This window comes from Pelecanus crispus, chromosome 1 (assembly GCF_030463565.1).
Source record: "Pelecanus crispus isolate bPelCri1 chromosome 1, bPelCri1.pri, whole genome shotgun sequence".
NCBI classification, from domain to species: Eukaryota; Metazoa; Chordata; class Aves; order Pelecaniformes; family Pelecanidae; genus Pelecanus; species Pelecanus crispus.
In genome coordinates, this window is record NC_134643.1 from 192346771 (window position 1) to 192372189 (window position 25419).

The window sequence follows — 25419 nt, forward strand, 5'->3', positions numbered from 1 at the left end:
CAGCATGTCTCCTATAAACTCCTACAGAAGAACCTGTCATATGATGCTAGGTAGAAATCTCTGATGAATACTATAGATGCCAAAAACTGGGACAGAGAGAAAGAAGGAAGATATGGGAGAGAATAATGAAGAGGTACCAGAATACAAAAATAACAAGAACAAAAATAAGCATTACATATGAAAGCAGATGTATAAAGGACAAAAGTATAAGCATAAACTAGAAACAAAGAACAGTTCAGCACAACAAATGAATTGCTACATGGTACAAAGCATACAGCAGAATCAGTGATCCATCTGAGAAGATAAAGACAACACTAAATGATAAGAGCGACTAATTTAGATGCTTCTTATGTACAGTACAGAAGCATAACTAACTACTGGCAAATTAGCCATAACGTAACCTTTTCACATCATTATTAAGATGGAAATAATTCCTGTATCTAATCTGGATTCAAGCAAACGTCACTGAAAAAAGGCCCTCACAAACCCTGGTACACATCTACAGATCAAGTTCTCTTCTCTGAAAGTCATTCTATCTAACGTTTTAATATCTAGCCTCATGATCGGTATCTGAGGAACCTGGAATAATCCCATTAAGCAAGTAATAGTCCTCAGATTATTTCTCTTCCACTAAATCACAAATTCTTTCCAAAAGCAATCAGTATGTGAATTGATTTTTTGGTTTTTTTGTTAAGTCAGGACATCATATTCTACTAACAGGCAATATAAAATTCCTCTCTCCTCATCCCATAAAATTTGTATAAAGGACAAATTTTGTACTAACATTCTTCTCTAGGAAGGTCACTGGTCAAGTCAAAAATCTGCTCCAACCTGCTTGAATAGAAAACCTGAGTCTCCAGCGGCCAGTCCAATACCTGGCATGAACAAAATGCTATTTTGTCTAAACACAGTTTGGAGATACAGCCAGAATATGCTTTAACAAACAATTTATTTGCCAAGTTGGTTGGATTCTGCATATTGTAAGTCTATGAAGACTTTATGACTGAGTTTTACTAGCCAGAGGAAAATACACATTCTGTTCATATGGTTTCAAAATATTTTGAGTATCCATAGAATCTTGTTGACTCATGTTGAGACACTCACACTATGGATGAAGGCTTGCTGAAATAACAGGCTTCCAGTATCAACATAAATCTCTCTCCTGAACTTGTACATGAAAGCAGTCTGCTGTAGGGGTAGACAGCGAATATCGGGAAGTATATAACAACCATTAACTTCAAGAAAGAAGATGCTCTCCCTTAGCAGTGCAATCTTGAGAAGTAGCCTGCTACACTATGTTGCCTGCTGATCATCAGCTTACAGGATCAAAATTTAAAAAGTACACAGTTTGCAGAGTGTGGAAACTATTTGAAGTTTTTATTCAAAATTCTATTGCTCAGCACAATGATATTTCAAAAGATATGCTGCAGTCGGTCTTTGCCTACCTATATGTATATGCTTTGGGAATGGCTGAATGCACAACCATGTTTTTTCACTTCTTAATCAAACACATCCCATAACAACAGTAACACCATCACCACCTGGGTGCTAATGTACTCTGACTGGCTTTCTTCCAAATTGTGCTCCTCATATGTCTTGAAAGCATATCTGAAATATTGGAAATTTTTCTCCAAAATACTACTAAATAAATGCACAATTCATCTACCTCTAAAGTGCTTGTGTTAAATAGCATGAATTCTGCTCTTAAGACCAAAACAGCTGCATATCTCTGGCTGAATTTCTGCATTCTGGTTGGTAATGAGTAATAAGTTTTTGCAATAAGCTAGGCATACTACAAGGCATCCTCTGAATCATTATTTCAGTTTTGTCTGTGTATTGATGGATTGGTATGGAAACTAAAATGCATAAAAAAAAAAATCAGAGGAAGGAAAGTAAGTTTGCAATCTGTCACTGAAAATAATTTTTTAAAAATGCTTCCAAGAAACAAATCTTCATAATCCTATAATGAAAACCCAGAAATAGCTGCATTGCCTCCCTCTCTCACCAGTCTCATTTGTTCTAAATGTTTAACATAAAACACAATTTGACAGGGGGGCTTATATTGTGCAACCTTGATGATAAACCTGAGATTAAAAGTATTAATTCTTGTTAAAAGGCCGAGAGGGATTTGTTAAATGTTTACTTTCAGATTTATTGTAACTGCAGCGAGGGATTATTTTGCTCATCAGAGGAGGACACATGCTGCTGCCTCCCACCCGTGCTCCTAGGGCTCTGGGAGGATGGTAACCTGGATACCTGCTCCAGGGAATACCTGCAGCTACTGCAGGCCGGGAGCAGAAATCCTTCACACAGTGCTGCTCTCATAGTAATGGCTTTATGCAACAAATACGTAACACAGATTGCTTACCTTGGTTTCATACGGCAAAATATATTTTTACCTTTAAAGGCAAAAACACCTTAGGAAGGAAACAACCCTAAGCAGACTTTCATTGCCTTTCCCATAGTTGAACCATGGTGAGCTCCTCCACTTGAGCAGTGCAAAATATAACAACTGCAGGAAGCTATAAACCCCAATTTTGACATAAATCACAGCATATAAGTACATGGATGAAGTCATACAGTTTCAGAAAGGGAAGAAGGAGAGAAAAAAAGCTCATCACAATGCACATTTTGAAATGCACAAACACCAGAAAAAGGAGGACATTTTTATAAAGCTAACCAAAATAGTTTGTAAAGGCACAAGAAATTTTAACAGTATAGTTTAAAATACCAGAACTGAAACAGTAGTTATCTTCTCTCAGGAAAATGTATATTGTAAACCAGAAAACTCTGGTCACCCTGAAATCCGTGAGGAAGGTTGTCACAGAAGTCTAAAGGGCTTTAGTTTTTCAGACCTGGGCATCATTCTGAATATGATGTACAGGCTACGTTTCAGAACTGTATTAAAAAAAAATGCTGCTAGAAGTTTTCAACTGTAATCACTACATAAGTGTCTATTTTTAAGGAGCTACCTCAACATAAGTTTGTTTTTAGAAGATGACTCGCCCCGGTCTGAAAACTGGGTCCCTGTAACAACAACTCAAGCACAGCAACCAAAACTACAATGTAGAAAAACAACAGAACAAGTAGCTCAGTGAACACAAGAACTAGTGAGGTAAGGTTTCCCTACATCTGCAGCCTACATTTTAGATGTCCCTTCCAACACAATATCTTGTTCCCATCACCCGCACAATATCCCACACAAACTCATCCACCCAAGTCTTTCCATTCACTCCTGCATCTCATTAACATCCCAACAATGATATGTCCAGATGTCTCTTATGGTGAAAAGAGATCCTTAACAACCATCTGGTAAAGACAACACAAAACTTTGGCTGGTTTTGAGCTAACACTATGCTGACTGGCTGCAGCAGGCTAACAGAACTTGAACTATTAAATCCATGGTGCAGCCTGTCTTCCAGGGAGGTGGACATTAATTTGAGTCCCTGTAACCTACCAAGCTACCAAATACCACAAAACTCAGAGGAAACTGGTATCTTCTAAATTTCTTTCCACAGGTTAAGTACAATTAATCAAGTTTTTCAAATTTAAATCATTAAAACTAACAAGTAAAAGATACTAGGAAAAGATATGACAGAAATGCAGAATGGAGTATGCTATAAGCTTTTACTCATTTTACTGGGGAAGGAAGAGGACATTGACCAAGACTTGTAATTTACTATAAGTGCCTCAGGTTACTCTTTTAAGAAGATGCAACAGAACTAGTAAGATCATCGAGTTTTTTATAATATTTATATGGAAACAGCAAATTATCTAGAAATTCAGAGACAGTCTAAAGATAGATGTACAAACAGCTGTTGAGGGCAGCGAAGCATATAAGGCTGTCTCATATTGGGGAATCTACTTTGCTAGATTTTAAAAATAACTGTAGAATAACAGCATGTCTAATGGTATGCCTCTACCAAAGAATTTCTTTCAATGTATTTGTTCAGTTTTTAGGCCTCTTAATTCCCTAGTTATTGTTTTCTCTCATGAGTTAGGCAAACAGGAAAGCTGCAGAGCAACTCTGAAATGATGACTATTTAATGGAGTGAAGTGATAACATACTTCCTCCAAAATAAAAGTATTGTCAAAAATTAAGTAGTAAGATAAAGGGCTATTAAAAGCCATGTTCAACCAGTTTCAAAGCAACAACGTCAAGTTTTTATAAAAACTTACTGTTATCTTTTTCCTTAAATATTTGTAAAATCTTGTTAGTCATTTAAAATAACATGTACTTAATAAAAAAGTTCTGAATGCATAATGCCATTCAAAGATGAGTTTACAAACAGACCTACTATTCATCCAACATGTGTATTCTATTTTTTGTTATAAATTTTTTCACTTTGTAGATGATGATAAACTCTAGTTTTGCATTTTACAATTTTAGGCCACAAATATACTGAGTTACATATATTCCAAATGTGATGTTCAGGTTTTATTAAAAAAATCAATGTAAGAGTAACTAATGTGGTTATTCAAATTTAAAAAGTAACTTAAGAACTAAATAATTCAATCTTTTTCTCCCTCTGTAACAGAGGGGGGGGCTACCTCTTCACCATTCAGCCTACCTCCCCACTGAGTTAATCAAGTGTTTTCTGGGTGGGTTTTATAGCTAATTTTCCCCCGTGAGGTTAGGAAAATTACAGGGGAAGTTGCATTTAATACTGTTATTCACTCCTTCTTTATAAAAAAAGAAAAAAAGATTACACAGAAATCACAGTATACCAGAGCACCACCAGCCAGGCTAGTTAGTATCCAAAGACAGACTCCAGCTGTCTGCAGTAGCTAACATTTCAGTGAGGAAGAATGGCCTGAACTGGTGAGCACCTGTCCTGGTTTTGGCTGGGATAGAGTTAATTTTCTTCCTAGTAGCAGGCATAGTGCTGTGTTTTGGATTTAGGAGGAGAAGAATGCTGATAACACACTGATGTTTTTAGTTGTTGCTGAGTACTGCTTATGCCAGTCAAGGACTTTTTCAGCTTCCCATGCTCTGCCAGGGGCACAAGAAACTGGGAGGGGGCACAGCCAGAATAGCTGATCCAAACTGACCACAGGGCTATTCCATACCATATGACGTCATGCCCAGTATATAAACTGGGGGGGGTTGGCCGGGGAGCAGCGATCGCTGCTCGGGAACTGTCTGGGTATTGGTCGGCGGGTGGTGAGCAATTGCATTGTGCATCACTTGCTTTGTATATTATTATTACTATTATTATTATATTGTTATTATTATTATTTTACTTTATTTTATTTCAATTATTAAACTGTTCTTATCTCAACCCAGGAGTGTTTCTCACTCTTACTCCTCCGATTCTCTCCCCCATCCCATCGGGGCAGGGGGAGTGAGCGAGCCGCTGCGTGGTGCTTAGCTGCTGGCTGGGGCTAAACCACGACAGCACCTAATTCATGATGCAACACCATGGCACGGAAAGAAAGAAAAGCAACTGAAAAAGAAACAACCTGAATTTATTGGAGGTTTGAATCAGAAAACGAGGCTAGGAAAGTTTACCCTAGGAAGTGAATCAACGTGATAAGATCATAAGTATGTTAATGTGACAAGAACTGGAACAGTCTTTCATTTCACAGTCACTGATTTCAGCTTCCCGAGTCATTGATTTCAGCTTCCTCCACATGATTTCTTTTTTTCCTTTTTTGAACTACCACACATCAAATGATCTGTTTTATTTCCATCACCACTCCCCCTAGCACGACAGTCAGGTGTTTTTGTAACAGTGCCTGCAAACTGTATTTACAAGAGATTATGTCCCCACTTAGGCAGGGTCTGGCCATTTTAGCTTCTTTACAGCAGGTATATTAGTACAACTGTACATTTACATTAAGTATGTGAAACATTTTGCATCCTGGGCAGAAAGCAGGCCCAGGAGCAAGCAATCTGAGTTTCTGAACAGATTTACCAGTACAAATTATCTACAAAGAAAGAAACCTAGGAGTTTTTACCTTCATTCTATACAACTCTTGTCTTCTGGACAAGAGTAAGGGAGATGGGTTATTTAAATTTTTCTTCCTGATGAGTACCAGGATAAAAAGGAAATCAAGTACTTGACAAATATCTAAAAATGATGAAGTAACTTATCACTTTGATCAGAGTACCATCCATCAAGTCCACTTTGCCTATGAATGTCGTGACCCCACATGTTACAAAGTATTGCCCCTTCCCGCTTTGTAGGAAATTCTAGCTGAAAAGAAAGTGGAATATGTATGTAAGTCACAAACATAAGAAAAAAGAACCCCACACCTTTGATTTTAATCTGTAAGGAATTATAAACACACACTCCTAGTATTCCTCACATGACATTGCAGACACTCATCTATATGACCTCTACATCAAAACAAGATACCAGAGTCTGAACTGCTAACCTAACAAACCCAGTTAAAAGCTGACACTTCTAGAAACGTAAAAGAAGTATTGCAAATGATTAAAACAAAATCACTTCTTCGACTTAAGAGGCTACTGTATAGGGGTCCTTATCATGCATTTTCTTTTTTCAATACAAGATTGTTGTGGTTTAACCTATGTCAACGCCAATACAGATTAACTTCATCCAAATACTACTGGTTTCTACCTAATATTTCCCTCTTTCTGTGCAATGTCGGACACAACAAGAAAATTAATAGCAACATTCATACTTCTGGAGCACTGCATTGCTTGTCTCTTCTTTCTACAGACTTTGCTATCTAGCTCCCTGTACTAGACAGACAGATATTGCAGTGACAGTCAGTCAACTAAGTTATACTTTCTGACGATGCCTATGCTGTGGCTAACTTACCAGCTCATCAAAAATCCACCGTCACCTCCAAGGTAGTAAGTTAATAAGTAACAGAATCACACAATTTTCACTCACTGGTTATTTTTTTTAAAAGTTGAATTATTCTTACCCACCTCATTGGTAGGGTATAGCAAGAATATTTTTATATGTGTGCACAAACATATATACATATGTATACACACACACACTCTCAAATATGATTATAATTTCATTCAATTAATCTCATGTCTTATTTTATAATGCTCTTTCTCATCTTTTTTGATTAAAAGAAAGCAAACTCAAGCCTGTGTAGTGCTACTCCAGGGGATTTCATGTCATGTTCATTTTACAGACAGGACAGTTTAAGCTGTCATTTCTGTCACTCTGCACTTTTAATTGATTACTACATTAAGTCTTTCAAGCCATGGTAGAAGATCATTTTTCTGGTATCTGGACAATCAACTTTACATTTTATCACTGTATAACATGATGCTGGTGCAGTTAGGGATGCAAAAGTATTCTACTAAAACAAGTATGTTCACATAGTTCAAAGATACACCAAAACTGACTCTAACTCTGTATATCCAGAAATGACAGTGATACACATACTTATCCACTCAGTGGATACAGCTTAATCAGCAAATCTTCAAAACCATGACACTGTATTTCTAATTTTTCAGCACATAACCATACAATATTTTTCTGCTTACTCCAACCTCAGTTAGTTTGATTGTCCCAAACAGAAAAGACTGTACACTTTATTAAGTGGTCTGTGTTTGGGAAGCTTGTTTCATTTAATGCAAAAGCTGGAAGATGCAGGCATTCCAGGCAACACAGTTTGCGGCACAATCCTGGAGCAATACACCTCTCAAGCACTAAGAAAATGACTTAGCTGCTCTCCCAATTGCATCCACTACATTCAAACAGTGTAGGATTTCCTTTAATGTAATAATTAAAAATATGGGAGGCTGTAGTAATAAGAGTAAACCAGAGGTATTACAGCTGTAAACACACAACAAAAAGCAAAACTGCACCAGAAATGGAAAGGGGGGAAAAAAAAAGAAAAAGACATAAAATTATCAAATATAATTCCTTAATTTTTGAAAATACAATATGCTGGTATTAGAATCTCCATACTGGTTCAATCAAGCTGGCAGCTCAACTACAAAGCGTTACAGAAACACAAAACCACACTGCAAGACCATCTCTTCTACCAATAAAAGTAAAATTTGAAGCTGCCATTTAAATATTTAAGTTATATAAAGTAATTCTAACTAATTACTTGATACACAACATAATTAACCCATGCAATAAATTACAGAATAAAACCAAGGGTTACTTAATTATCTCAATAAGAGCAATAACAACATTTCTGAGGCTTTTAACAGTGAATTAACAGCTGAAAACCAAAATTAATGGCCCAAGGTAAAGACAAGAAAACAGAATTTTCTGCTGTCAGTACATGAATGAAAACAAATAATTCACCATTACCCCATTATAGGTCCTTTATTTTACACAATTTTAATTGGGAATGAATTTGATAATTCAATGTTTACCTTTATTTTAATGGTCCTCTATTTCTGCGGTAGACTCCCCCTTTCTTTTCTCCCCTCATCAGATATCTCTTCTAACTTCCTAACCCCAAATTTTCTCCCATTTGTTTCACTCTAGTACTCAGAAATGCTAATATGCAAGGATATTTGATATATCGGCCCTTCAATATACATTTCAATAGGGAATTTCAATCACTGCTTCCAAATCACCATCTTCCAAGTCTATCTTAAATAACTAATTGCAGTCATATTCAGTAACTTCATGTTAAAATATATCAGATGTTTTGAAACCTCTGAGATATCAATTTACAGCATTTAATCTGTCACTATTAAATGTAGAGCTATAAACAATCGTAATATCTTAACAATCACTCACAGACAACTTTGCAAACCTTTGTGGGTCTGCAGACCTGATGATTCACTATATTAAAGTCATTTCTGGTAACAAAATGCCAGCTTTCATTACAGTACATTATTATTCAAAGTGTAAGATAAGTACACTACTACATTATGACTTGCATGCACAGAGCCTCATCTATCTTAAACAACAGCTAAGTTTTATTTGACCCACAGAATTCATACAGTGGATGTTCTGGAAACCAGACTTTCAAGCTTTGCTGTCTTCCCTTGGGTGTCATGACGAGCAACCATGAGATTCCACAGGAAGGGAAATGGTATGTCAATCTGAAAAGCATAGTCTGTATCTTTAGTCCCTTGTATGAATTCACCTTCTCTTTAGCTCACCGGTGGCAATGGGATCAATTCAACCTCTTTGGGGAATATTTTAGAATCACAGAATCGTTTAGGTTGGAAAAGACCTTTAAGATCATCCAGTCCAACCATTAACCTACACTACCAAGTCCACACTAAACCAATCAAGGGTAGACTAGACTAAACCATGTCCTGAAGTGCCACATCTACCCTTTTTTTGAACACCTCATTTTGTTAAGGCTACCTACTGATAGCCTCCTCTGTCTTGAAACAGTTCATGGTCTGGGGTTTAAAGAGCGTCTGGCTTCTGTAATGTTTTGAACTGGTACAGCCATCTGCAAACCTCAAAATCATTAAATAAACTAACTAAAATTCAAATGCCAGTGTAACCTGTAAAACTTTATTCCCTTTTATTATTGAGCTATAATTAGATCTGTGACGGTTCTAAACATAACCATGTACCATATTTTATGTGTCTAACTAAAATGTAGGGTTAGAAAACTTCAGCCGGAACATCACTATCTGTGAGATTCATCTTTCATTTTTCCAATATTTTAAAAGTACTCATCTAAATACCAATGATTTATTTTCTTATTTTCCCTTCAGAGTTTAAACAGACATTGGTTACATATGGGATGAGTAACACGAGCTGAGGAAAGACATCATGATTCTGACTGATTTTAGTACTTCGGTATCTTACTAAAGTCAAGTCTTGGTCTGAAGTACTGCTGTGCTGGATTCTGGTAAAAACCTTTTAACTGAAAATTCCCAAAAGATTGAGGAAGAAAGGTAATCTTAGACCTTTACTTTAGAAAGCTAATCTTCTAGAGTGTTCTTACTGGAGTGAGATCACTCAAAACAGCTTGTACAAAGTGAAGCAAGCTGCCTCACACATACATTGGGATCAAAGTCTTCAGAAAAATACAGGGTTAACAGACCATGTCACATCTTGGTGACCTTCTTATAGTCCCTGATACAGCAGCTCTTACAAATGTTAGCTAACTAATGCTCTTACACCAGGGGTAAATTACCTTGACTATCCTGTAGCAAGCATGAGGATAAGGCTGTCCATAACAGCAGTTAGACGTGGAGTTAACATGAGTTAATGAGTTAACCTCACAGCCTACACAAATGCTCTTATCCTCTGGTAAATGAGAAGCCACTTACAGTCCTAATCCACAGTACAGTACTTTAAATTATCTCATATTGTGCAACTCCCATACTTCCAGATAAGTATGAGATAATTTGAAGTCCCAGAAGTAACTAAAAAAAACCCCCTATTTACATTAGTTGTTGTCCTTCATTCTGAGGATCTTCCATCACTCAAAGTCACTTATCGTGGTGTCATGGTTTAGCCCCAGCCAGCAGCTAAGCACTACGCAGCCGCTCGCTCACTCCCCCTACCCCGATGGGATGGGGGAGAGAATTGGAGGAGTAAGAGTGAGAAACACTCCTAAGTTGAGATAAGAACAGTTTAATAATTGAAATAAAGTAAAATAGTAATGATAATAATAACAATATAATAATGATAATAACAATAATAATATACAAAACAGGTGATGCACAATGCAATTGCTCACCACCCGCTGACCAATACCCAGACAGTTCCCGAGCAGCGATCGCTGCTCCCCGGCCAACCCCCCCCAGTTTATATACTGGGCATGACGTCATATGGTATGGAATAGCCCTTTGGTCAGTTTGGATCAACTATCCTGGCTGTGCCCCCTCCCAGCTTCTTGTGCACCTGGCAGAGCATGGGAAGCTGAAAAGTCCTTGACTGGCATACGCAGTACTCAGCAACAACTAAAAACATCAGCGTGTTATCAACATTCTTCTCCTACTAAATCCAAAACACAGCATTATGCCTGCTACTAGGAAGAAAATTAACTCTATCCCAGCTGAAACCAGGACACGTGGTTTCAAGAAAAATTTATTTAAAGGTTTCTTTAAGTTTGGAGGCTGAAAAAGAGATCATTGGGAATTAAGAGAAAAGAAAAGGAAAATGTTTCTTTAAAACAAAGCTTCTAGGTTCTCTTTCCTGTCCTGTTCCCATCTCCCTTTCCACCCATAAATCACTCGTATGATGGTGATATCATTAATCTCTCTAGCATCACCAACTGAAAACTGTTCTAGGGAACACATTAAATTGACACTACGTTAGAGGAACTGACCCACCCTATTTAATTAGAAACCTAACTTGTATACAAATTTTAGGTATCTAGGAAAACAGGCATTCTAAATGAAGTGTGTATTTGGACATGAGCCGGCAATGTGCGCTTGCAGCCCAGAAAGCCAACCGTATCCTGGGCTGCATCAAAAGCAGCGTGGCCAGCAGGTCGAGGGAGGTGATTCTGCCCCTCTGCTCTGCTCTGGTGAGACCTCACCTGGAGTACTGCATCCAGCTCTGGGGCCCTCAGCACAAAAAGGACATGGACCTGCTGGAGCGGGTCCAGAGAAGGGCCACAAAAATGATCCGAGGGCTGGAGCACCTCTCCTGTGAATAAGGGCTGAGAGAGTTGGGATTGTTCAGCCTGGAGAAGAGAAGGCTGTGGGGAGACCTTATTGCAACCTTCCAGTACTTAAAGGGGGCCTACAGGAAAGATGGGGAGAATCTTTTTAGCAAGGCCTGTTGTGACAGGACAAGGAATAACGGATTTAAACTAAAGAAGAATAGATTTAGACTAGACATTAGAAAGAAATATTTTACAATGAGGGTGGTGAAGCACTGGAACAGGTTGCCCAGAGAGGTGGTAGAGGCGCCATCCCTGGCAACATTCAAGGTCAGGTTGGATGGGGCTCTGAGCAACCTGATCTGGTTAAAGCTGTCCCTGCTCACTGCAGGGGCGTTGGGCAAGATGATCTCTAAAGGTCCCTTCCAACCCAAAGCATTCTATGATTCTATGATTCTATGATGATTTTACCTGCATAATCAAAAGGGAGACATATCATTGATAACTTACAAAGAGAAATCTTATCTAATCTAAGTCACTCTATGGTTGTACTAAATCAGCTAATGGGTTGGGGCCATACTGGTGGCAGGAGTGTTTAAATCATTATTTTAGTCCAGATCACCAGTGAGCTTTCAAATCAAATCTCCCAACTGTCTCCATTTACTATGCTTGGGTTTCACAACACAGAGCAGTCTTAAAATACATGAAGTAGACTCTTTTTCAATAAAACTAGATCAGAAGATTAATTTCAGGATTACATCTAATGTGCTACAATTGTTAGGGAAGAGACACACCAAGAGAAGTGCTTGTCTAACTTGCCCAGAATAGATCTCACTCCTCGTTACAGAAGCATATAAAAAGTAGTCTGCCTAAATCAACCCTGTAGTACGCTTAAGGGACAGAGTAATCTTGGATTTAGGTAAAGATAACATTTCTGGTAATAACGAGATCAAGAGTGTTATATGAGACTTTCTAACTGCATCAGAAACATGTCAGTCAGTAATCCACATACTAATTTTTCATCATATAAACCATGACTTCCTTCAAACTACTTGTAAACAATAATTAGGTGGTGTGTGACTGCAACTTGCCTGATCAAGATAAAAAGCACTACCATCTCGGATCTCTCGTCGCTGTTTGAGGTCAGTTTCTGTGGTGTCCCTTGATAGCGCGATATATTCGACTTCCCGCTTTGTTAGCTCCTGTGGACAATAGTCTAAAGTTATTACAAAAATAAGACTCTAACCCCAGTAGTGAACTTTAACAATAGGCCTAGTGGTATAATTGTACAAAAGAGCTCTAGGCAGCAGCACAGTGATCTGAAATAACTCTGAACAAAATCTAATATCTCTTACTTTTAAAAAGTTTACGGTGTGTTCTGCCTCAAACAAAATGGTTTGATTTTCTGCTCAATAAACTTTTATTTCCCCCAAACCTGTTCCAAAACCATATTAACTAGCTATATATTCTTTCCACTGAACATCTGTAACATTCTGTAAGTTAATCTTCTGGTTCTGGCCTCTGAAAAACAATCAGCATCTGCAAATCATGAATAAAAATCATAAGTTTTCCGTAAAAGATTGAAAAGCTTCAACTCTCACTGCTCAGTAACACTTATACTGTGACACAGTTGTGATTGTTTCCTGTATATGATTTGCCAGTACACTGATAAACTATGCTGTTCTTACCCTCTCTCCCTTTAATGTCATGAGATGCAGTCTGCATCTGTAAAATTATAGAGTATTTAAAAAATGAGAACCCTTGGGTTATTGTTTTGTTTATTTTGATTCAATGAGACATACTGAGAATTTTCTATCTTAAAGAAAAAATAAAAAAACCATATATACCTGATGTTCCTGCTACTTCCATATCTGGGTTATCATGCAACCTGCTATGAAACAGATTCATGCTGAAATGCTCTTAGCCCTCACCCCTCAATTAAAGGTATGATACGTTTAACAGATCTCTCTTAAGAGGCTGCTTTTAACTATAGTTGTATGAAAAAAAATCAAGCAAAGGAATTAAACCCCATGAAAATTACTTCCTTGCCACTTTTTCAGTGCCTATTGGTTACAGAGCCACCAATTCCTTTATGCTGCAGGTAGACACAATTGTACTTTCTTAAAATTAAAGGAAAAACAGAAGGTGAAATACAGGAGAGTTTTCTTCAATAATTAGCCCTGTGTATGGACACATAGTAGTAGCTTTCAGCAAGAGCAGATCAAAGTTTTCCGGGCTTCTATAGCTTCATTAAAGGCACCAAAGCATGTATCAGCTCACATGCAAAGACCAGCCTTCACATAATTGTTGTATGGCACTGAAACAGTAAGCTGCAGCCTTTCTAACATAGCTCAGGTGCATACAAACAGCAGTATAAATAACACGACACAGTCTATGTCCCATGCCTGGATATGGGGTGTTTCCCAAGTCCTCTTCTCATTTATTTTAAGGAATGCATCGAGCTATCAAGTAGCATATCTGGTTTGCTGAATTAAGAAATCATTACTCTACTTTGCAAAGTTCAAAATCTTGCAGCGCTCTCCTGTATGCTTCACTTCTGAGAACGAGTCTTTGAATTAGGATCTTTTGACTTTTAAGGAAATGGTTGATCTTTATGACAATTGTTTATACGCCTCCATTTGTAATCTTTCTGCCCAATCAGATTCTAGACAGAGCTCATGGCAGAGAAAGTCCTACCCACATCACCTTTTGGGGCAGACAACCCCCTCTTCCTGATCATTTAAGGGCACTGATGATTTAAATGTGAAATTTTGCACATGGTGCTGCCATGGTTCATGCAGATGGATGTAGGCAAATCCTTCCCACATTCCAAGAGAGGATCATACACGCATCTACTCTTTCTAATCACTCATGATAACTGTTCCCAAATGTTACTCAGAACACTCCTCTCCCAAATCCTTCCCTTCTTTCCTTTTTTTTATATAACGAAGCAAAAACGATTTGTTGTCTGTAACAGTAGGCAGATATCTTAATCTTCTAACATACATAATGCCTAGAACAAACTGTTTCTCCATTTGTGATAGCATATGGTAACACAGTTTTCCAACTCTTCCCTCCCCCCCCCCGAGTTTAAGCAGAAAAACATGTATTAAAATGTCTGTACTTTCTACTCATCTATAACAAAAACTGAACTTTGGAAAACATATTTATGGAAAAAATTATTGACCTCCTAAGTAGGTTACTGTAAGATTTTCTAGGACTACCTTTTACAATTTGGCTGGTAGAGGAATGACTAACTGACATTAATGACTCTATCTCCAAGAATTTAAGCCAACTTACTTACCAGATACTGCATGGCAATAGATCGCCGAAGAGGCCCAGGAGGACCAATAAGAAAGACGTCTTGGCCAAGAAGATCTTTCTGCATTATCCATCTTAAATGGTGGACAACAGACTGGGCCAAAGAATCCGTCACTTTGAAAGAAATACAAAGATAAGAACACATTATTTAATTTTGACAAGTGTTAGATACCTGGCCATTCACACATTTTTTTTGTTCTTATCTCCAAAAATAAAACAAAGACACAAAGATGTGCTGTCCTAAAGCTGGATAGCTGAAAAGCAGGGAATTCCACACACAGTTTATATCAGACTACTTAATTTACATATGAGTTTATATACCTATCTTACCCATTGCCTTTTTCTCTTCCCAACTTCATCCTTCAAAAAAAAACCCAACAAAAAAAACCAGAAAAAAATGCTGATTCTCATTTCACATTAAACTGATCAATGCAAAGATTGTTTTTTATTCCCCACTGTTGAGTGAACTTCTCAGCATCAGTTAATACAATATAGATATATCATTAATGATTTGTAGAAAATTTATCCAGCCTGTATCCCAATGCTTCTGTGAATCATGAACTTAAAAAATATATATAAAAATGTATATACTCTGCTTGCATCAGACTAAAATTAACGTTCAGTGATACACTTAATTTGCTATTTTCTTAAAAGACAACTGCATTCCTGTTTACATTTTGACACAATAAAAAAGAAAATTAAATTATCTAAAAAATGCAAACCTTGCAATATCACTACATCAATACCATGCAGCTTCCAAAATCATAACAAAAAAACAACGCAAAGCAGATCCACTTGTTTCTATTAAGAATACCATCCCCTTATTATTTTAAAAAGCAATAACCTGATTATAATTAAACTAAGAACCTTACCACATGTATGCAAATGTTGGCAGCACTGGAAAGCACCATGCAGAAAGAACACACTGAAGGAGGGGGTACCATTCCTGCTGCAGTACATCGCTCTATCCCCAGAATACTCCTTCACACACCCCCCAGCAAAGCCTGGCCCTTTCTCAGACACAAGCAAAAAGCACTAGTGTAGGAGGAGGAGAACACAAGCAAGCCAGGAGGGAGATTTATGTATGCATGTACGTATATGGTTGCTTTCCGAACAATCTGACAAGACCGATGACAGGGTTTGAAGCTGGAGCCTTGAGGGTAGTGTCTGGGATGCTGAAGTGCAGTAAGAGAGGAGCAAGAGGCAATGAAATCCTCGAAGTAATAGTTGGGTATTTACTTTTTTCAGTGTGATTACTGGTTGCAATTAGAAGCCAAAATTTTAAAAACCAAGCCTCTGTTGTACATCAGCTTTGCTGAGATAGGGAAGGCAGGGGTAGGGGCAGGGTTAAGCACAGCAAGCAGTAAGTGGCCCTCAGTTCTGAGGGGTTACAGTTCACTGTTGAATCTTTGTATACCAGAATTAAAATTCATTTTTGTAAGATCAAAGAAACACTATTAAATGACTGTATGAGATTCAAGGAAGATTTTTCAAGCATAAAGTTGGCTAAGGAAAACTTTATCAAAAATTTTAACTGAATGTTTTGGTCTGGCACTCAGGAAAACCATTTGAAGTCCTCTTCTACTTCCAGAGAAATCCACTATATCATTACCACCAATATGAATGGGAATAGCATACACATGTAGGTGAGCAATCTATGCATTAGAATTATCCCTTTAACTGTAAATAAACATTTCACATTTGCTTTTTTGTTTTGTTTTGTTTCCTAAGTAACTGTCACTAGCATGCCTAGGATTAGCTTTCATATATGGTACGGTAAAGATCATATGAATGTAAGAATATTTTCTTCTTCTTCACTGCAATACTGTTTTCCAAAAGCAATGCACACCACACGTACCACACGCAACAGGCCAAATGCAAATAAATTCCTCACAGAGAGTAACATGTTCCTTTCTACCAGATTTTCAAGAAAATTAAGGAAGTTCTTATTATCTATTTTCTTTGGGAAATAAAGGGTAATACATCACACCAGAAAAACTGCTCTGTCCAAACTTTGCTACTGGACAGGTATGGTAATTTGAAAAGCACCACACAAATAAAAACTATTATATTAAAGGTACCATTAAAATTGCAATACAGAAGTCTCACGGAGGCACATTCATTATTACTCCTACCTGTTGTATAAGCATGCCAATGTGCCTCTAGTGTATTTTTATAATAGCTGTTCTCAAAAAAAAGAAGTTACTTGAAGTGGACAAATAAGCTTGGAAATCTTGCTGAAACACTGAATTCTTTCATGTCAAAACTCATGCATTAGAAGCATGGCAAAACCAGCTTTGACACAGCATGACTACAAACGCCTCTGGTGTAATTCATATTAATATACGTGTAGCTATCTTCTTTATTTTTAGGATGGCCTCAAGAAAAAAACTCGGGTCAGACCTAAAAGCAGTACCATAAATAGAAACAGGATTTAACAACGTTCAGCAGCATCTGCAAGGCAAACTGTTGTGTAAAAAAGAACATGAGCGTACAGCACTCAAAAAATCTAAAATCTTAGGAGCGTGATCCCCCCGCAAACCTTAAGGAATATATATATGACACACTCATATTCTTTCTTGTAATTGTGTTTAAACAGTCCAAGTTTTCTCCAAAATATTAATATGCAAAATGCAACTTTAAAAAATCTCCTATAATTTCCTAACTGTTCTTTTTTTTTTCATTTTGAGAAACGGACAGGAAAGACACAATTCCTTATTGATACATTTCCTAGGAAATGGTTTCATTGCTTCACCACTCACATCATTCTCCTCGCATACAGATTACAGCTGAATCAATTATAATATATGTTTTCAATCACAAAGTCAGCACACCGACCATCTGCAAACTCACTCAGAGGAAGCCCATTACAAACAGTGCCAAAAATTCAAAGCAAGCATCGCCTAAGGTGAACTGTCATGACAGCAGCTTCCACTTGTCAGTTCCTTCTATTCTAACATGTAATATCTGTACGTCGCTCCAGATATTAAGCCTACTTCAGTTTCCCAGTTTCTCCTTCCAAAAATCAGAATACAAATTTTTTTTGTACATGCAGTCTATACTGCATAAACTGTTTCCAAAGCACAGTATGCTTTTCAAAAGCAATTTCAGATGCACATACACAGTATCTTGCATATTATTTCTGTGTATTTAGACTACTTTTATTCCGTCATCTACATTGCAAAGCTTTTATGTTTTCTCTAACACAACTTGAAAAATTCCTATCTGTTCAAGTACTGTATTAACTTTACTACAAGCAGCATACAATCATATTCTATTACATTTAGAAGACAGGGAAAATTAGCTGAAAAAAGCAACAGCATGTATATTACAGCAATTTTTATTAATTATCCCATGAGTCAGATAGCATCTAATGCAAACTGGGTTTGCACAATCTGTTTAGTGGCACTCTGCTGATTTGCACTAGTTGAGTAGCTGGCCCTATAGTCTTAATCTGCAGGATTGTGCGTAGGAAGCCTCTACGGTGTATTCTCAAAGACACCATCTGGCACATGCAGGAGAGTAGTCGGTGCTACAATTTGCTATTCCTATCTATCAAGGATGGCCAGCAAAAGAAATTGCATTCTATTGCTTTATAATATGTGATAAGTAGGACAACACCTAGCAGAATCTGCGCAAACATTTTGTAAAGTGAGCAGTTGAAGCTGAATGGAGAAATCCCTAAATAAGAAAACAAGAAAATGTTGTAGATAGATTTTGAAGCAAATGCAGCAGCTGCTCTTGTTTGATCCACAAATCAGCTTTTGATAAAACCAAGACTGAAATGGCTATGCTAGCCTCGGAAATTTTCCAGTTCACTCATACTTGAATTCTTGGCACGTGTTACATTCACTGAAGCCATAAGATTCACTGGAGATAGCAGACAATATCTGCTGGCAAGTCCTTGTGTCCCACCTACAGAAGACATTCCATAAACGAAGGAGACACCTACCTCCTCCTACTGTTCAGAAGGCAGACAGTTAAATGAACTGATTCCCAAGAGTATCTACTCCAGATGTGGTACTACATACATTAGAGCTCATGTCCTTGTATGACTCTAGTTTGGTTAGTATCATAATAACCAACAGGCACTTAGAAGACACCAATGTATATAATTTTCAACAGAATAAAAAAGACCTCTGCATACCCTGAACCTTTGCTATAGTGCATGTTCAGAGTCTGAGAATGGCTGCTTTTGTCAGGGGAGGTGAAAGTTCATGAGGGGAAAAAGATCTCCCTCTCTTCTGATTACCAAGGCGGTCCTTTAGCTTTCCACAGCAGTTTGCAGTACATCCAGCACAGGGGGTGGCCGTTGTAAAATACGGTTAAGGAAGGAGGGGACAAGGAGTCTTTGTCTAAAAACATAAATACATTTCAAAAAGTTAAAACATGCAAAACTCTGAGCTCACTGAGACTTACTTCATAGCTTGTTCAGGCTGGGGGACAATGAAGGAAGAGAGCAAGCTGCCCAGCACACCGTAAAGGAGGCAGCGTGGCCGAGGTGAAGAGGGAGGCACTCCTATATGGCCTGCTTTCAGCTGCTTTCATTTAGCACTCTGCAAGTAAAACACTGCTGCTCTTCCAATTTTATGCTGACGCACAGAACCCAAGGAGTTTTCAAAGTCTCGTAATGTGGTTATATCACAGACAGTTTTCACTGAAATACTATTTTTCATCATAAATTTTTCATAGAAACGGTCCATTCCACAATTCTTGCTCTCGCGGTGATAAGGAAACAAGTTGCGAGTCTTTGCATGGACTTAGAAAAGGGGAAGTTACTTCTTGGATGAGAACAGAAACTCATTTATCATTAATTCCTCTGAATCCATTGCTTTACAGGAAAGTGTGAGATCTACACAGGTAAATCACATTTCTCCATGTGAGTATAAATGAAAAGAGAATATAAAGGAATCATGTAAAACCAAATAGCTTTCTGGAAGGGACACTGAATGGGATTCAGAAGACCAAGTCTCTCTTAGTGACACATAAACACGGAATAAATGAAACTATTCTTAGCTGGATGTACAACTCATAGGGAAATACATAGCCAGAGCAGTTATCTGTAGCTCAGACTCCAACTGGAGGGACATAATTGTGTCTGCTTTTGAGCGCAACAGCTCAGTCCAGCACAGATAAGTTTGAGAGATTCTAGAAAAGAGCAATAATAATTATGGAAAGCCTGGAAGACAAGGAAAAGTTAAAGACACTGAAATTCGTCTAGAAAAGAAATGACAGAAAAATCATAATAACTGTTTTCCAGTACACAAGACAGAACCACAGTGAAGAAAAAAGTTATCTGTACATCATGGTTAGGCTAGATAGAAGCAGCCCCAGGGAACTAAAAGTATGTCCAAAAAGATCTAAATGAGGCATCAAAAGAAGCTTTCTTCACAAAAGAATCGTTAAATACTAGAGCAAAGTGTGCAGAGATGTTTTGGAATCTGCATCACCAGCATATTTTAAGAACAGGGAGGACAAACATCTCTCAGGAATGGTTGTGATTCAGCTGACCCTGCTTTGAGGCAGAAGGGACAGCGCAGACAACTCCCTGAGCTCCACCCAGACCTTCACTGAAGGTTTCCATGTCCTCGTGTGTCCCTGTGCCTTACTCTCGGTATAGACAAAACGGGGAAAATGGTGTAAAATGTTCAGAACTCTACTGACAATAAAACCACTATTTCAGATTCTGGATTCGGTGGTAACAGCCAAGTAGCAGATCAGTTGCAAGCCTACATGAAAACTCGAAGTGCTGAAATAAATCACCATCTCTGACAAGACATCTTTCCTTAGGCTAGGAAAGAAGAAATGTAATGACAAAAGTCTTTGTTAGCACAAAATTACAGTCATCCTGCAATACAACCTGTCTCTAACGTGTTGCACTCTGACACTCGGATTTAAAGTTAACAGAAAAAAGAACGAACGGACGTTCTAGCGCAAATCTGAACCTACTTTGAGCAATAACTGAACACACATACTTGTCACTGCTTCAGCACACGGTGCGTACCATTCTGAGAGAAGGACACATAGGTGTCTTACTGTTAAGGCAATACTGAACCTGAAAAGATGAAGAATAAACAACAGGAACTCCTGGCACCACGAAGCCTACTCCAGAGAAATACCCCCAATTTCCTCAACATTAAAACAATTCCCTCCCACGCACAGAAATCCATTTAGTGCTACTTTTTTTGTATTTCATTATTATATGCACAAACCTTCTCTTTCAATTCCTCACAACAATTAGTCTTCCATATATCTCAACTGACAAAACTAACAGGATTTATCATTTAACCCCATGTATACATGCATGTCACTTTTGATCACACACTGGGGAGGGTGCTCAGACTCAGGACATGTGGCATAAAACCACACACTGTTTGAAATTAATCTTCCACAATTCAATGCAGTTGCATGTAACATGGCTATAGCCAAACTCCCAAATGGACTTGCACCTTCAGAGAGCAGCAGAGCTGACGTGGTGTTGCAAGAGAACATCCTTTTTCCTGCCTTAACGAGGATTCACTGTCATTGACCAAAGTGCCGTGGAAGAGCTATGTTAGGAATTGTTTTGTCAGGATTAATAAGTACATGAAATATCAGGTACATTGTCATTCTCATAAAATTTCCAGAAACTATTAACAAAAGCAGTGCACTGACATTAACTCAACATTTAAAAAAAAAAAAATCATTGTGCGTTCTCACAATTCAATTTTAGATCTAAACTATCATGGAAAGCCGTACAAAGTTTCTCCAAAGTATAATTAAAGAAACGATCGTGCTTTTCAGGCATGGTGAAATTTTAAAAATGTAGGTTTTATTTTTACTGATAAAAGAACAAGCGGTGCAAAAATAAGTGCCCTCTTTCTAGAACATGTCAGACAGTTATGACAGAAATCCTATAAAAAAAATTCCCTTGTGTATGACTCATTTTTACTTGTCATTTATAAAAAGAAAAATAAGGACAATTCAGATTTTATATACCTTTAATTATCATCTTCCAATAAAAAGCCATTTGCCAAAAAAAATTAGTATTTTACTTTAACACACAAAATGGAGTATTTCATACAGAACTTTCTAGGTACCTAGCATAAAACCTGAAAAGCAAAGACATGAAAACATAAGGTAACCAGCAATACCTATCCTATCCTATCTGTTTCTGCAAAATGTTTCCGGGTTCAATAAAGGAATTAAAAATCAGTTTAATGTGGTATCACAAAGGATGAAATATTTTGGTATCAATTATGTGACAAAAAGACAAATGTAAAGTTTTGTCGGTACTTAATACATTTACATTCCTTACTGTGTTACCATTTTTTTTTCAGATTTTAAGGCTATTTTTAAGCCTAGAATAATAATGCTGAGTTTAGAATAAGTTATAACATCCCTAAAATTTGCTGTAAATTATAGATATGCACTTTCAACACCACTGCATTTCAACATGTCTTTTATCAGCACAATAACAAAAGCAGAAGCGTTCTATTCTACACAAATGATAGGCTAGAAAACAATATCATATTGATTTTCTGCTATTAAATACATGAGTATTCTACCTTACTTAATTTTAACTAATTTAATATTTAGGTTTATAAGCAAAATTTCATACCTTAAGTAATCCTACTGTAAGTACGTGAATACTGATGAACAACAGTATCCCAAGCATGACATAGACTCTTTTCAGTCATGATTATTAAAACAAAAAGAAACAACTAATACACTTAATACGTGCTAATAAACGTTACTTTTAGTTGTAGTATCAGATTTTAGCTAAGATCCCATGATTCTGTACAGTTCCATGTTTAATAACTTTTTTGCTGTCAGATTAGTTTTCAACCACTATTTCCTTCTTATAATTGTTAACCAGAAAAATCTCTGATTCTTTGGTCCTACCAAATGTTTTCGTAATTCTCCTACCTTCCCAGTCCAAAGAACTGAAAGAGATACTGTTATAGCAACTTAGAGCTAACATCTATCTTAGTGAAAAGTGCAGATTGACCAAAACACGTAATAGTGACTGGCATGGTGTGGAAGGGTGGAAGGCAGCGAGGCATGGTTAAAATTAACACATTTCATAGAGCACAGAAAAGCAGAAGGCAAAAAAATCTACAAGATATGTAAATAAGAGAAACAGATCACATCAGTCACTGACATAGACAACCGATGTCCTTACTTCATGACCAAAATGATAAAATAGGCATACAAAACAAATTATGAAAAGCAAAAATCTATCATTTAAGAAGCTGTAGAAAGTAATACTACAGAGCAGCATTTCTCAACTGTTTGGCCGCATTCCCAGGGAACTCACAAAGTATGGAAAGTGTCACTACAGTCTAAACCAGAAACCCTTTCCTCATGGGCTACCCTGTAACAGCAAGAGCTGACACATGGCATTGGATTGTCTTTGGTACCTCAGATCACCTGGTAGGAAAGCATCACAGTGTGATGCCTACTGGGGTATGGCAATTAAGCAGCCCACAATCCAGATGCAGATCAGCGATCTGGCCTACCAGACTAGTGGCAGACTTCACACTAGTCAAAGACTGAAAGCAAACAAATCTTCCTCTCTATATTGCTCTGTGAGCAACCTGATCTAGTTGAAGATGTCCCTGCTCATTGCAGGGGGGCTTGGACTAGATGACCTTTAAAGGCCCCTTCCAACCCAAACTATTCTATGATTCTATATTCCTGCTACACCTCTCGAAGGACAAACATTTCAGAAGAAATGTTGCACGCCAGAACAGAGTTACGAAACCGTCATCTAAACATGTCAATAGTGACACAGCTCTACTATCCCACAGTTACTACAAAAATCAGGAATCACAGAAACATGGAACAGTTGAGGTTGGAAGGGACCTCTGGATGTCGTCTTGTCCAACCCCCTGCTCAAGCAGGGCCACCTAAAGCCTGCCTGATGAACTTAAGTACTATTGCCTAAGAACACAACAATGTAAACCTTCACGCAGCAGCTCCCGCCCTTTCTGATGCTGTACCAGTAGCACTCCCTGTACGCCTGTAACATCCCTCTTGCCCTCAGTATCTCTCTCCCAGCAGTTACCCACTACCCTGTCAGCTGTGCAGTGGCGAGTCTACTGTTGATATTATCAATGCCACCCAGCGGTTTTCTTGGTGTCTGCTTCAAAATGTCATGGAATGAATTTAGACACGCTGGAAAGCCAATTCACTTGAAGTGAATGACTACACTCCATTTCCAGCTGTAGAACCTTGCAAGCCCAGCAACAACAGTCACTGGGAGTTCTCGATGCTTGGCCCTGTCTAAGCATAGTATAAGACTTACACACCCCTTTAGAATGCCATGTGTGCTTTGTTTTGGTCTGAAAATTTATCTGGGTGGAAAAATCAGTTGTTGGTGGGTTTTTTTAATTTAAATTTTGGACATCCAGTGGCCTACATGTGAAAGTGTTGAACAAATGGCAACCGATCATTTTGGATCCTCAGGAAATAGTTGACCTATACTGTCCTAGGAAATGCCACAACGAAAACATGATTCACTTGCTGATCCACAGTGTAAAAGGAAAAGCTCAAGAAGCATGTATTCTCAGCAAACAAACAGGAAATACGGATGGCTGCAAATCCGTGGCATTTTTAATAAAGTATCAAAATGTAATGTGAATTAATTGTAAGTACATGTATGCACATTGTTAATGTGCATAATTGGCTGTGTCTTTTGTAAGTATTTGATAGCATTTTTTACCATTATGCAATTGACTTCTCATTAACTTGATGGATTGCAAAGATTTGTATGTTTGCTGACAACAATAATGAGACAATCTGGGAATACTAAATATCACAGTAGAAAAACATCATACATCTGCCATGCAGCAGAAAACTCCTAGGACATACAATGATATTGCAACTGAATGATAATTTTAAACTGCCACAGTTTTATGACCAAACAATTTGAGATTATTGTATTGTTTTTAGAAGTAATTGCTGGATGAGACCCCTTCTGAACAAAATATTTAAACATACACAAATGATCCTTTTACTGTCCCACTGACCAATGGGACAAGTTACATTCAAAGTTAAGAGATTCCTATATAACCAGCTGAATCAGAGATACCATAAAGAACTCAGCAAAGATAGCCTTCCTCAAATTGCATGCTTCTTCAAAACATTTTTCTTAGATAATTTCAGTGAAGTCAGTGGGATGACTTGAGTGACTAGAAGTTTTTTAAATAAAGCCTTGAAACTCATTCAAAAGGAAAGCAGATTCTTACTGTAGTTCTGTGGAACAAGTTCTGGGTTCTTCGGTGTTTTGAGTTTAAAAGACACATCTCCAATAGTGACAGTACCACCTAAAAAAGAGAAAAGATGTCTTTTAGTTCCCAGGTACTTTTAAAGTGTTTAATGTCCTTGTATTAAAGTTCAAATCATAGGCCTGCTGTGGTAAGACTGTGTGTTCACAAAGCAACCTCTAATGTGTTTGAGAAGTATTAGTTTACTAATTAGGCTCTGCTGCTTTTCAATAAATCAGGTACCAGGACAATTTAAATTTAATTAATATTCCTTGACTTTTTTTTGTTTTGTTGCTGTTGTTGTAACCATAACTTACTCTGTTGGGAGCTATGGAATTCAAGCTCACTGTAGAACCCCATTCCA

At 37.6% G+C, this 25419-nt stretch overlaps 1 protein-coding gene across 1 annotated transcript in view; it reads right to left on the bottom strand.

Moving 5' to 3' along the window:
* VWA8 (von Willebrand factor A domain containing 8) overlaps positions 1-25053 on the bottom strand; it is a 103817-nt gene extending 78764 nt beyond the window's left edge. Inside the window, exons 1-3 of the mRNA XM_075710520.1 lie at positions 25038-25053; positions 14789-14919; positions 12576-12686 (exon numbers count right to left, since the gene is read on the bottom strand). Coding sequence (XP_075566635.1) covers positions 12576-12686; positions 14789-14919; position 25038 — 243 coding nt within the window. The 5' untranslated portion in view covers positions 25039-25053. The remainder of the gene's footprint in view (positions 1-12575; positions 12687-14788; positions 14920-25037) is intronic.
* Between the last annotated feature and the right edge of the window lie 366 nt (positions 25054-25419).